Source organism: Rattus norvegicus, chromosome 15, assembly GCF_036323735.1.
Source record: "Rattus norvegicus strain BN/NHsdMcwi chromosome 15, GRCr8, whole genome shotgun sequence".
Taxonomy (NCBI): domain Eukaryota; kingdom Metazoa; phylum Chordata; class Mammalia; order Rodentia; family Muridae; genus Rattus; species Rattus norvegicus.
Genome location: NC_086033.1, coordinates 104,586,604 through 104,601,111, shown reverse-complemented (window position 1 = coordinate 104,601,111; position 14,508 = coordinate 104,586,604). Strand labels below are relative to the sequence as shown.

The following is a 14,508-nucleotide window of genomic DNA, read 5'->3' as shown; positions in this document are numbered from 1 at the left end:
CTGTACTTTGTCATGGGCTCCCAATCTGGGGAGAGCAGACGTGTGCATCTCATCTCCCCAGGAAGTTCTACCACACGACAGTCAGCAAACTCTCCTCAGTGAGAGCTAGACAAACCACGAGAGGGTCAACAGAGCCCTGGGGTGAACCCCGGCAACTTGACCATGTGGTCAACACACAGAGACCATCGTCTTTGTTCTAAAACCTACCTGGACTCATAGAACTGTTGTGTGTGATGGACCCGGAATTAATAAAAGGCAAAGAGCTGTTCTCAGCCTTTGTCGTGAACTGCAGACCCCACCTACAGACTCCAATAAAGTGTGCTCACAAGAGTAGCTAAACCGAGTGACATTGGTCACAACATTCAGAGCAGTATCCGAGTTCCGTTTCAACACACGCTGGCGTCACTAAAGTATCGTCCTCTTTTTTTATTATTGTCCTTAAGTTTTGCTATTGACACAGGCCACAAGCAAAGCATGTGCCCAGGAGTCAGGATTTACATGAACAGAAGGTGTATTTTGTCGGTGCCTACCAGTGAGACACGGCCCATAAATGACGTGGCTGACGATTAACAGAGAGGTACTCGATGCTCTGCGTGCTCTCTTGCTATGAAAAACTATATGATCAAAAACAACTTACAGAGAAAAGGGTTTATCTGACATACGAGTTACGCTCCAGTGACAAGGAAAGCCAGAGCAGAAACTCAGCACAGGAACCTAGGGGTAAACTGAAGGAGAGGCCAGGGATCTCCATGGCTTGCGCAGCTTGTTTCTCATGTAACCCAGGACTCCTTACCCTGGGGTGCACTAGACTAGGACCTTGCACACCCATCATTAATCAAGAAAATGTCACCCACAGCACAGCCCGATCTCCCTCCACAAGGGGACATTCTCTGCTGGACAATCCCAGTTAGCATCAGGCTGACCAAAAAACGGACCAGCACCTTCCGTGAGGCATTCTTGGCCTCCTGCTGAGAGAGCATCTGATGTTAGCAACTGTCCCACAGCAAGACTGCTCAGCCCTCCGCTCTAAGGTTTCTTGGTGGAGGTAGAGTGGACAGGAGGCATCATGGACTGAGAGGCTCTCACTCGCCCATCCTCTGTGAGTCAACTTCACACTGTTGGAGCTGCCCAGCTGGCAGTGTCCAGTCATAAGCAACCCCTCCAGCCCTCAAGCATGTTCTCCCTTTCAGGGCTTGGGACTGCCTGGTAACTTTGGGACCACTCTCTCTCCTGGTGTGTCCAGATCAAAAGTAATTGAAATTTCACCCTGATACTACCGTTGACAGATGAGCCACCATAGCCTCTGTTATAGCTCATATTTCAAGGGAACTCCACTGAAATTACACGACAAGTCGCGTGATATAAACCATGAGCAAAATCCTTGGGAAGCACTGGATTGAAGCAGTCCCATCTCCATGACAAGTGTGACAAGCAAGTGTGACAGACAAGGATTAGACAAAAGGCACGTTAGAGGTCAGAACGCAACCTCTGTTTGCTATGTCTGGCATTACTTCTGTAATTGGGAGGCTAAGGCAGGCGACATGAACCCAAGGTCAGCGGGGACTACACAGTGGGACCTTGTCTCAAGATAATTTAGTGACAATAGTGGAGGCGCTAGACAGGTGGCTGGCCACCAAAGTGGGAGTTTGCTCTACATGCAAGTCAGGCACAATCACACATGCTTGCAGTCCTGATGCTAGGCAGTGGAGATAGAATCGCAGGGGCTCAGGGGCTGCTTTCACTGAATATACAGCCAGGTTCAGGGTGAGACCCTGCCTCAAAAATTAATGTGATCAAGAGTGATTAAGAAAGGCAAATGGAGGGGGTTGGGGATTTAGCTCAGTGGTAGTGCCTTGCAAGCACAAGGCCCTGGGTTCAGTCCTCAGCTCCGGAAAAAAAAAAAAATTAAAAAAAAAAAAAGAAAAAGAAAGGCAAATGGTATCAAACACACACACCCCACACATACACACCACACACCACACACACACACACACACACACACACACCACACATACACACCAGACACCACACATACATACCACACACACCACACACACACACCACACATACACACCAGACACCACACATACATACCACACACACACCACACACATACACACACACATACAAACACATACACACCACAGACGCCACACATACATACCACACACACCACACACATACACACACACAACACATATACACACACTACACACACTACACACACACCAACCATACACACACACCACACACAGATACACCAGACACCACACATACCACACACCACACACACACACACACACACACACCATACATACAGACATATACACACAGACACACACGATGCCTCTTACCAGAGACCTCAGCAAGTGTCCCCAACAGGTACCTACTAAAAGAAGACCATTTCTTACATGATATTTATCTGTCAATTGGTCCTTGGTGACAGCATGGAGCCACCCAGGCTGTATGTAACCTTAAAAGCTATACACCTATGGTCTCCATGCAGGCAGCTCCCTGCTCCCAACTCATCACTGAAGTCTTCCGATCCCACAGGAGGGGCTGGCTCACCCCCATGACTTCTCTGCTACCTGTCAACTCCCTGTCACTTCTATTAAATCTCTCAAGCTTGGCCTTCAGTCACCCGCCCTGTGCCAAGGCCATCCTTCCACAGACACAGGACAGCTGATAGGCTGCATCATCCCTATGGCCCCTGTGGGCTCCAACAACTGTGATCTGGACTACGGATGCCCTCGGGTGGGACTCTGGTTCCTGCACATCACCCTCTCACCCCTCCCAAACTCTGACGCTCCCCCACACAGACTCCATAGATTAGCTTAAGAGAAAACAACTGTTCCTTTCACACCACCTAAAGGAAGACATTTGCCAGAGCTCGATGCCAGCTTACCGCCCACTCATAAATAATGTCGGTCCCTTCTGCAAAGGGTAGTTGTTATTTTTCTTCACAGTCTTATCGCTGGCAGCACCTTGCCTCTCGAGTCGACAAACACCTTATGGAGCCCGGATCGTGTTTCCAAGGTCACAGTCTACAAATAAGACCGGAGCCACAGAATCCCATTGTGGGTATCTGGTCCGACTTCCTGCTCATGTAAAGGAGGAAATAATCCTAATCAAAGCTCTCACGCTCAATTTCAAGGCTAGTGGAGGCTTTTAGAACTGTTCTTTTCCACAATCAATCTATCCGCAGGAACTCCCCGCCTGGCCATTCATCCGTGTATGCTTTGGGACTTACAGCTGCCACACCCAACTCAGATGTTCGGAGCAATAAAAACGAGCAAACGATAAGACAGGCTGGATCAAACAGTCCGATCGGAGATACACCTGCCTTCATATCTGCAACCAAATCGAATAGCATCCCTTCCACGGACACACAAGGCCCACACGGCCACAGGGATCTCAAAATCCCAGGACACTTCCATTGTTCAGTCTACATGACCTGGATGCAGGGATCTCGTCAGACACCCCAACTCTTGGAAAACGTGCATGCCGCTGGGCTCTGGAAATGATAGGGACTAAAATCAACAGGCAAAACTGCACGTAAAGTTCTAAGGAGGAACCCCACACACACACCCCACCTTCAGTGGGTTTTTTTCTTTTATTTTGTGTTTTTTGAGACAGAGTTAGTTGTGCAGCTCCAGAAGGACTGGGCTGGCTTCAGAATCGTGGCAACTCTCCTACCTCGGCCTCCAATGGGTTGGAACGACCCCATATTGCAGTGCGTGGGTCGGTCTGCCTGCTTCAGCCACACTCGCTCTCACAGACCTTCAGAAAGCCAGTGGGCTGCCTGACTGGTTTAAGGGCCACCATGCACATAAAGAGAGCTCCAGGCTGGTAGGAGTGAGCGCACAGGAAGAGGAACGAGCATGCTAGTGTTTACTTCAAAGCTCTGTCCTGTGCTTCTTTCTCCCATCTGACTCGCACAACGGCCCTGAAGTAAAAGCAGGGCCTCAACCAGGCTCAAGAACAAAGATGACAGTCCACTTACAGCAAGCAGGATCAGGCTTCCCTCCCCGAGAGCAGCATGGGTACTCTGCAACACTACCTCTCCAGGAGAGGCTCCATTTGAGCATGTAAACTCTGTGGTAAAGTCGGCCACACAGCCGGCGAGCTGTCAGGAGGACCTAGGCCTCTGCATCCCTCTCTCCCTCGACCTTCTTAGATGGAGCTAAGAAAAATTATTTCCTTTCAAAGCAAGGAGAAGGGGGGAAAAACAACTTCTAAATTTCCTACTGTGGCTCATTTTCATGTCAGAGGTGGACACTCTTTAACTGCGGCCTCTTCCTTTTATTTATTAGCTTCTCCTGAGTAAGTTTAGGGAGAAAATAGCAAACAGCTGTGATCGGGCTGCATTCCTGAGTGGTGTGGCTGAGGACGGCTTTGATCACCACGAGAGTCAGTAAAGCTGAGCAAAGCAGTCGCAAGCATCCCGGGCTTAAACTCGGCTTTTTGCTTCTAAGGAGCCAGAGGCGAAAGTTAACAGTATTTATCAGGAATGATTTATGAAAGAAAGAAAAACATTTTTTTTCCCTCCATTAAAATGGCCTTTCCATTTAACCTCAGGAGGCTAGACCCAGACATGCCCCATTTATCATCCTACGTTAAATAATGCACAGAAACGACCAGGCAGAGTGGAACGGACTTCAGGACTATTCCAGAAAGTTGGCTAAAGAGCCAAAAGCAACACGAACATGCAGAGGGAAATGACTGGCTTGTTTTTAAGAGACCAGCGGACACGTGAAACTCCCTGCACTTGTTCTCACCGAGGGCTAACGATTAAGAGGCAGTGTGTGCTCCGGGCCTTGGCTTTAAAGAGCCAATTAAAGTTTATGCAGGTCTATCCTGTTCCTCCAGGCAAGCCGGAGAACACTGCAAAGCCGGGCAGGGCGCGTCCACACACAGGTGTACTTCATCTCCATGAGGAAACCAGGTCCAACGGGCCTCATTCCCTAAGACTGCTGATAGAAAATGGAAGCAGGAACTCCATGAAAACTTTTTATAAAAAGGCAAAAACGGCTTGATTTAATTAATGTCCAGCCTCGGTTTTCTCAGAAAAAAAAACCCACAGGGCCACAAAGATGAGACGTTGAGCATTCCGAGAGGACAAACGTCTGCTTTTCCCTTTGACAGAGCCCAAGGATCAGGAAGATGGCTTTAAAACCCTGCCCTTCTGTAGGCTGATGTCATTGTGCAGGTGAGGGCTGGCACAAGTTAGATCAAGGCCATAACTGGACAGTAAAAAAATAAGGTGGGGACAAAGTTTTTGTAGGGAGGGAGAGAAGGAGAAGAAGGAAGAAACAAGATGAAGACTGAGAAGGGTGACCCAGATCTGGGTGGTCCGGAACTGCCAAGGTAGCCGGTGTGGTTTTCTGTAGACAAATTTATCTTATCTAGGTGGGCAGTTTATATCCTTATCAATTGGTTGTAAGTTCATTGTGTGGATGGATTGTAGATTTAACATATAAATCTGATTGTTAAACTACCAGTTTTTAGAGCTTTGATTCACCGGGCTACAGGGGATGTGAACAAAGTTCCCGGCGGGCAGAGAGGCAACCTGTCTCAGTTCTGGAAGCCGTGCTAGGCTACAGAATGACTGGGGCTATCGTGTCGTGGTGCCATGCTGGAATGGCCCACAGAGCATGATGTGTGTGTCAGGCGTGGTAACAAACCGCCTAGAGGATCTCGTGGAGAGGGCGGCTAAAAGGGAGACAGCCGGGAGAGGGTGGCTTGCAGACCGCACGCACAGTGGAGTAGCGGCTGGCCGGAGTGAGCGGATCTGGTTCTCAGGAACGGACAGAAAATGTTCCTTTTCAATTTTGACCGCATCACCCTTCCCCAAGCCAGACAGCCTGGAAGCACAAGTCTCCATTGATGACTTGCCCAGGTTTCTGCGAGGGTCAGGGCAGTGAAAAGCCCATTTCATCTCGAAGGTAAGGAAATGAAAGCCCCATTTAATCACTGTAGGCTCGACTTGAGAGTGTTCCTAATTAGGGCTCCAAAATACCCTAGGCAATCCTGCTACCAACAAAAAGAGCAGAGCATTTTTGATGTGGTCTCTTCTGTGACGTCAAAGGCAAGTGTGAGGGCGTCGTCTCCAGCTTCAACAAACATGGTGAGTTTATCATCCAGGCGTTACTGGGAAATATGTTATTTCGTTCGGACTCCTTTTTCCCAGTGCCAAGGGGTTCAGTGAGCTGCAGGGTAACCACCGGACGCCCCTAAGCTGCATCTCCAAGACCCATGAAACATGTTGTGCCTCCTATTCCCAGCCCATGTCCTTCTCTACATAACGCACTAGGTATACAGCAATGGCCATATCTGATCAGACTGCGCGTGTTCTATCTTGCTTTAATAACCCCCAGGGAGTGGTGCACACACCTGTAATCTTGGAAGCAAGTAAGAGAGAGGGTTTGAATTTGAGGCTAGCCTGGGCTACAAGGCTAGACTCTGCCTCAGAAACAAAAGCAAAAGAAACAATATCAACAATAATAGTAATAGTCCCACAGTGATTACCATCTTGCCAGAGAATTCCAGAAAAGGCTGCTTCATCCAACAGCACATCCCAACTTCCAAGGGCAGAAAGGGAGAATAAGGTATTACACCTGGACCCAATGCCTCACTCTGCAGACAAGAAAACTACGATGTCTGGTTACCAGGGATGTGTAGAGACTCTTAGTCAGAGCCAGATGGGAGACAGAGATTTCCAGGCTAATTAGATAAAGGGAATAAACACTGAAGGAGAACACTGCCCTCTGACAGAGCCTGGTCAGGGTGGGCCAGCGGGGAGGGGGAGAGGCAATAACCAAGCAGCCCAGGCCTGGAATGTCTGCCCTCCTGACAGATTAAACTAGAGCAAGATGAGGGAGAGCATCTCCGGGAGTTCAAGGCTACCCTGTCTTAAGTGGTGAGGTTCCAGGCTACTCAGAGCTGTACCATGAAATACTGTCTTTAAAAGGACTAGGCAGGGTCACACCAACAGGATCACAGTAGCAGCATCCATGAAACTCAAGAAGGGAAGGGAGACAGTTAAGCTGAGGGCCCTGAGTACCAGAGCCAAAGCCACCCTGGCTTTGATGTGACCCTGAGAAGGCACTGCCAGTGAGTCCCCTCCCTTTTAGGCTGGTCTGCATGTAACTGTGAGATCTACACTGCTGGGGAGGAGTCAGGACCCAGGGGCACTCCCACCTCTACTGCCACACATAATCAGGCAAGCGAACTGAGTTTTCCTTGATAGGCTAAAGCAGAAGCTAAAGAGCAAAGCCGAGAAAGGTTCTGGAGAACCTGAGGGGAGATTCCTACTCTCTTCTCTCCTGGACCCCCAGGAGTCCAGATATTGACTTCACATACAGTCTTCAGGCAAAGGAGGCAAGCTACGCAGACTTTGAGAGCTACCACAGCTTCTAAGGAAAGCAAGGAGAAAATGATACAGGTAAAAGCCCAGGGTGATTTCCCGCCCTGACCACTGGAGAGGCTGCACTCTCTCCACTGCCTACCACCACTCCTGTCCTGGATGGGCACGCAGCATCTTCTTGTCACCTGCTATATTCTCGTCTGAGACCAAACACTAAGAGCTGAACACAGGGGGCGGCTGCCATCTGCTTCTCCAGGCACCCTCCCTGGTGGAGCAGTTTGTTCACCAGAGGGCCAGGAGAACATGAAACACAAACTCTCTCGGGACCTTCACAGAGGTGGTCTAAGGGGTCGGGGGAGATAGGATTCCTCAGTGACTCACATGTCATTAAGGCTTCCTAAGACCTGGGACCCACTGTGCATTATAAGCCTCCCGAGAAGAGAAAGCGGGTGTTATCAGTCCTGAGGTGTGGCTTATTTGAAGTGTTTTCAACATCAAGGCGATAAAACACCAGGCGGCAGCACTTCCTATAAATGTTGGTTTTGAACTTTCCGATGTGCAGAGGAAGTACCTAAAAAAACCATCCAAGTTCAACATTGAAGAGGCTCGCCCAGCTAACCCCAGGGGTGGGAAAAGACTGGCTGGTGTCTGCTGTCCTGGCTTTTTTGTTGTTGTTGTTAAAAGGTTTCTAAAGGCTACAGAAAAAGGAGAGAGAGAGAGAGAGTGAGAGAGAGAGAGAGAGAGAGAGAGGAGATAAAGAGGGAAGGGAAGAAAGGAAGGAGAGAGAAAGAGAGAAGGAAAGAAAGAGAAAGAAAGGGCAGAAAGAGAAAGAAGGGAGAGAGAGAGAGAAGGAAAGAAGGAAATAAAGAGAAAAGAATGATAGATCGCCACCAAGAATATGGTTTGCTTTCTTGTGCAGGAGCTGGTCAGGGAGCTTGTATTTAAAATGACTGCTTGCAGACATCTGTATTTCGACACACCAGGCCCGGGAGACTCATTCCTAGAACAAGAGTTCACTGAAGACTGACCCCCAAAGGAAGCTGCAGAGACTCGTGGCTTCATCCCTTACCCATCTGCAGGACGAAGGCTTGTGAGCAATGGGGACACGCTCCCACAGGATGCTCCATCCTGCACTTGTGGGAGAGGAGGACACTTCCAAGGTCAGATGGCCTTGGTGAATTCTCAGCAAAGAGCTTTGAAGCACAGATAGTAAAGCAATTATGGGGAGATGGTCTGGTCTCCGAGATCAGTCCTGGAGCCACAGCCCTTCCCATCCCTGGGATGGCTGACTCACCACCAAGTCTTGATGGTTTCCAGCTGCGGGGTGGCCAGGGGCTCTAGCTGCTCTTAAAGAGCACAAGGCAGAGATTTAGAGTCTGTTCCAGCCAGAGACATGCCGATATCCATCTGTCCTACTATAGCCAGTTTAAGGAAAACATCTGTTGCCCGTGGGCGAGAAGGCACACTCTAACTCAGAAAGAGACATATTAAAAGTACTGCACTCTGATTGTAAAATAAATTCACTGTAGCATTCGATTGGCAAACACCTAATGAGCCCCTATCATCCGCCCAGTTACACGGGAGAGGGAGAGAGCAAGGAGACCACAATTCGGGTCCCTACCCTGAGAAGCCATCGGCCAGGTAAATAAATGCCACAAATTCTACAAAACTCCCAAGGTGCACCAGGACAGCTGCAGGCTTCTTATACACGCCATTTTATTTAATTTCATAAAACATCAAGCAGTATTTACTATTACCTCACTTTCTGGGGGGGGGGGGGGAGAAAGCAGATATTGAGAGGTTAAGAAAGTTGCACAAGAGAAACAGTAGAAGAAAAAGTGGAATTTTTTTTACCCCAGGCAATGGTCCACCTTGACTAGGGTACAAACCAAGAATTCTGCGAAAAGGCAGAGGGGAAAATAAAGCCACTGCCCTGCCCAGGGTAGAAGGGCCATTAAGGGCACACAGGAAGGGCTCCTTACAGAAAGGGGTTAAAAGTGGACAGAACAGCTCTTAAAACACAAGAAGGTAAATACGTTTGTGTGTCTGTGCCTGAACAGGAATGAGCATGAAGGCTAGAGAAGAGCCTCACGGTGCTCCTCAGGGTCATCTGCCTTTATTTTGAGACAGGCTCTCTCACTGGCCAGGAACTGACCAACCAGGCTACAGTGGATGGCCAGTGAGGCCAAGGGACTCACTTGTTTTCAGGTCCCCAACCCTGAGATTATGAGGGCACACTAATTGCCATGACAGGATTTTTGTTTTTAAACATAGGTTCTGGAAATCCAAGGCAGGCAGATCTTGTGCTTGTATTTTTTTTTTTTTAAGTAGCCCAGCTATCACTCCAGTCCCCAAAATAATTTTAAAAGATGAAAATACAATTCTATTACTACACAGTCCCGACACAATTTCTACTCAGATGGTAGCTGGCTGTGGAGCTGTGACCTTTGCTCTTAGGAAGATCCACCGTTGGAGGCTGCACAGTGATCCCACAGCCTGCACAACACAGCATTTGATAGTTTCTCTACTGCATTCTGCACAGGAACACCATTTAACAGAGAGCGCTGCTGGAGCCTGGCCTTCTACAGGGGCAAATGGGAAAGAGAAACTGAATACTTCACCAAACCAGTCTGGCAAGGAGGAGAGAATACCGGGAAGGAGAGGGAGGGTTCCAGAAGGCAGAATTCTCAGCGGGTGGCAGGTGCTTTCCCCCAATGCCAGAAATTAGCAGTGGCTTTGTTCACTGGAATATGAAGTCCTAGGCCAAGTCCTTGAAAGATGAATTCCTCAGCAAGAAAATTAAGAAGGTTCAAAGGCTGTTTTGCAATGTGCGATAAAAAAAATTGGTAGTTTTAAACACAGCCATTCTGAGGTTTATCTTTCCCTGAGACACTTAATTCACACTCCCTGAACAATGTTCTGTGGAATAAATATAATTTACTGAATCATATCCCATAAATGATTAAATGATGGGTTACACCGTTAATGCCGACTATTAAGTTTCAGGCACCCTCGCCAACAGAAATAATGAACGGACTGCCTCCGCTGTAAAAACAGGTGTGTTCCAAAGGCTGGCTGAGCCGTGGCCCGAGTTCAAGGCGGATTGTCTCCCTCTACCACCGACTACTGATGCGGGCACAGGCAGTCAAGGTAGAACCGAAAAGATTAGACACAGGTATGCCGAGGCCTCTCTGACTGAAGTTGAGAAGTGCAGTCTGGGGTCTGGGGGCCCCATGGGTTACAGCACCATAATTGACACCTTAATCTCTAGGAAGAGATACTTGAGCAAGAGGCTGGGAAGAGACTGAGGCAGAGTTCTCAATAAAGAGCATGAGGGCCCCAGAGGCTCAGAGGAAAGGAGGAGCCGAGGACTGGGACTCCGCCCGCTCCATGGTTCCTTCCCCTCCCCCCCAGCCCCCCAACCTCTCCCCCACCCCTCTCCTGGCCCCAGACCAGGAGACCAAAGGAGGAGCCGAGGACTGGGACTCCGCCCACTCCATGGTTCCCCTCTCCCGCCCCCCCCCCCGCCCCATGACGAAAGGAGGAGCCGAGGACTGGGACTCCGCCCGCTTCATGGTTCCTTCCCCTCCCCTCCAGTCCCCCAACCTCTCCCCCACCCCCCTCTTGGCCCCAGACCAGGAGACCAAAGGAGGAGCCGAGGACTGGGACTCTGCCCACTCCATGGTTACACACACACACACACACACACACACACACACACACACAAACACACACTCCCCTGCTCCCCACCCCTGTGATGTGGGGGTGGTGCTCTTGTTTCACAGTTGTCCTGTGGAAAGTGTGGGTCACGGCTTTTGAAACTCTCCACACAGGAAGGCCATGAGCTCACTTTCTCCCATTTCCTCACATGGAAATACCACGCAGTGAGTTCTGGTGGTTTTCTCAGGATGACTTTACCTGGATCCAACACGTGCAGTGGGGAGACAAGAACTGACTGTGCTATCAAGGAATTCCTGCAACCCACTTAGAGAAACACTCTTCCATTGAACACAAACGTTAACGCACATATTACATATCTTTAGATGCAATTATACAACTTGATATATACTGATCAGTTATACATGGCACATATATAGGCATGATAGATATAATACATAAAACACACATTCGGTTACATCTGTTTGTGTATGGGAAGCCACAGGAAAGCTCCAAGCAAAGCCATCCAAGTCCCTATGTGTATGGGTGGCCCGTGTACAGCTCTGACGTCCAGCGATGCCTACTGGGAGAGAGAGAGGGGTGGAATGCCTGAGCACACAGACCCTCTGGTGTGCCTCACTTCACTGTACCACTGATGACCATTCCAAGTTACCCAACCCCACCTGGACACCACCACAACCCCTGGCTTACTGGAACTTCAAAGGCTTCCTGGGTGTCGTCCAGCATCTGGATTTTGACAGTCATAAGTTTTCCTGAAGGTGTGGGCGGTGGTTTCTGTCCTCGTTCCAAGGTGCTGATCCCCGAGTTCTCTGGGGCCCCCAGACGTGATGCTGGGGTGGGCTTCTGCTCTATTTCTCCCATGATGAAAGTAGCTTATATAAGATCTGCAGGAAGCGATAAGAGAGAAAAAGGTATCAGAAGAAGGGGTTTTTCTTGCAGTGTTTTCTCCTTGCTTTGAGTCTCCCCCAAACTACAGCAGCTAGGTAAGAGAGGCCTCCTTGTACCCACCACACAGCCTCTGTGTATCTACCTGAAATGTCACATTTACACATTCGTGCCTTCCTGCGTGTCCCTTTGCATTTCTGCATACTGTATATTTTATTCTAGCTCAATGGTCAGCTCTTAATTATTCGCACTGTAGACTCAGCTGTGTTGTTCTCTAGTTCTGAGTCTCCAATAACCAGGCTCGACTTTCCACACCTTTAAAGTCGGGTAGGAAGACGAAAACGGGATCTGGGCTCTGTCATTAAAACCCACTAATTATCCTGTAGGGACTTGGTCACATAGTAAAGAATGTGGTCATTCTAAAGATGAGAGGAGAACGCACACTGAGGCTCGCCAGCTGACACTCGAGGAAATAAACTCAGATGAGATGCGCCAGACGGGAAACCCGCTGGGGTTTTGCCTGCCATTCCTGAAGTTCATTTTTGATGATGAGAACTTCACCCTTTGCTTCTTCCTCACCCCCCAAACCTCCAACAAGGCACCTTCCCCAAGAAGCCACTGTGCATACTGTAACTTTCAATGAAGGCCATTTTCCTAAAAACAAACTATCCTCTTCCCTCCCATAAAAGCCTACCCTTCTCTCAGGATACCCTGCCTCTGCCCCTCCTCTGTATGGTCTCAGCAACAAGGCTTGAACACTCTCCCTTCACCTAGAAAATTCTTAAATGGCTTTAAACATCAGTTCAAATGTCACTTCCTGGACACTGGGTACAGAGCTTCTTGGGTTCTGCTGTCTATTCTGAGCTCATGGTTTGAGCCAAAGTCACTCCATATGGCTGAGACAGCCATATGTCCACCCCCACCCTGCCCTTGATGGCACAAGGAACCCTCTAAAGAGGCCCTCATCTCAAGTGTTCTCTGTACTTCGGTACCTACTGAGGCCCAATTTAGCACAAGACAGAGCTCAAGATGGCTGCTCAATGACAGAGAATCAGTCGGGCAACTACCCGATGGCTGCAGATCCCGTGTCACCGGAGCACAGAGGAACAAAATGTCAACTCAAAATATAACAGTTAAGGGGTGTGGGGAGAGGTCCTCCGTCCCAGAAGAAGGAGAACTGAACCATTTGGCTGCAAATCTTGGGAAGATTTAAGATGGCGTGGGCCTGGGAGGATGGTTGTTAGTAAAGCACTCACCAGGCTCGTCCCCAGCACTGGAGAAGCGCTGGAGGATCCTTGGAGCTCACAGGCTAAGCACAAGCAGATCAGGGAACTGCAGGAGTATAGAGGAGGGGCTGCTGAAGAAGGGAAGGGAGAGAGGGAGGGAAGGAGGGGGGAAAGGGGGAGGGAGGGAGGAGAAAGGAAAAAGATAGCAAGTTGGAAGGAGAGGGTAAATGGAGGCTGAGAAGTTACAGATGAATTTTGACAGTGAGCTATAATCTGACTATGGAGACCCTCTAAGCCTAGCTGAGAACAGTGTTTCCCTGTAGGGAGCATTGAACCACAAGGACAATAATAACACCACAGAAACACAACTTTAGAAAAATGAGACGACAAATGTCATGGAAATAAGAGAGGGGAGGCGGGGAGAGTCCAGCTTCAAAGCAACTGTAGCAACTCGTAAATGAGGTGGTGACCTGGAGAGCGGAAATGGAAATAGAAGACTGCCTGACACTAAGTAACCAACCCAGTGTTGCCCGTGGCTAGCTGCTGGGAGAACAGGTGAGGTTGGAATGATGGGAAACAGGAAGCCAGGGCAAAAGGCAGGCAGAGGAACTGGGTGCTCCTGTCCCAGGCTTCCGTGGAGGTGGGGATGGACACAGGCCCTGGGTGTAGTCTGCCTTACTGTTACAAGTAAAAGTCACAGGTGTGAACAGAGAGAGTGACTGTGGAACCCCTAAAGTAAAAGAGTAACTTATCCCAGAGGAGGACAAGAAATCACAAAGAATGGAGGGTACAGAGACAGTTAGTGACAGAGTCAGTCGAGAAGGGGGCATCGTGGGATTACAAGGTAGCAGATGTGGAGCTGGGGGCAGCATTTGATGCCCCTCAAACATACTGCACACTCCACCTCGGGTCCTTGGGAACAGCCAGTTATCTTGCAAGCCTCATTTTGTTCTTCTGTAGAGGCAAGTAGTTTCCCAAGAACTTTGTCTTTTCACAGTAAAACCCTTCATGCTCTCACAGCAGGCATGAAGTGATCCAAAGACACCAGACCAGAATGCAGTGCCCCATCCACCACTGACACAGATCACTAGGCTCTCAAAGCCAATGCCTGCCATCCACCAGCATGGGACGTGAGTACATTCTAGGAATCGCCTTGCCTCCTGCCCCTCCCACCTCCATCATCCCACACAGGAACGTGAGGGGCCGCTATTCATTTTTAATACACCCTGACAGTCTGGGTCCCATGACAGGGCAAGGTCAGCAACAGACAGCTTTTTCAGTCAGAGCTACCCCCTCCTTCCCACACACCCACTTAAGACTAGGCTCAGTTACCTGACATCTTTCTAATCTCTG

The 14,508-nt window shown here is 49.3% G+C and overlaps 1 protein-coding gene across 4 annotated transcripts in view; it reads right to left on the bottom strand.

Annotated features, from left to right (window-relative positions):
• Farp1 (FERM, ARH/RhoGEF and pleckstrin domain protein 1) overlaps positions 1 to 14,508 on the bottom strand; it is a 238,953-nt gene that overhangs the window by 169,037 nt on the left and 55,408 nt on the right. For 3 of the 4 annotated variants that reach the window (XM_017599720.3, XM_006252472.5, XM_006252475.5), the window contains exon 2: positions 11,735 to 11,928. In XM_017599720.3, the coding sequence (XP_017455209.1) occupies positions 11,735 to 11,905 (171 nt within the window). In that variant the 5' untranslated portion in view covers positions 11,906 to 11,928. Of the gene's footprint in view, positions 1 to 11,734; positions 11,929 to 14,508 lie in introns of those variants that run through there. The other variant, NM_001107287.1, reaches the window with a different exon arrangement.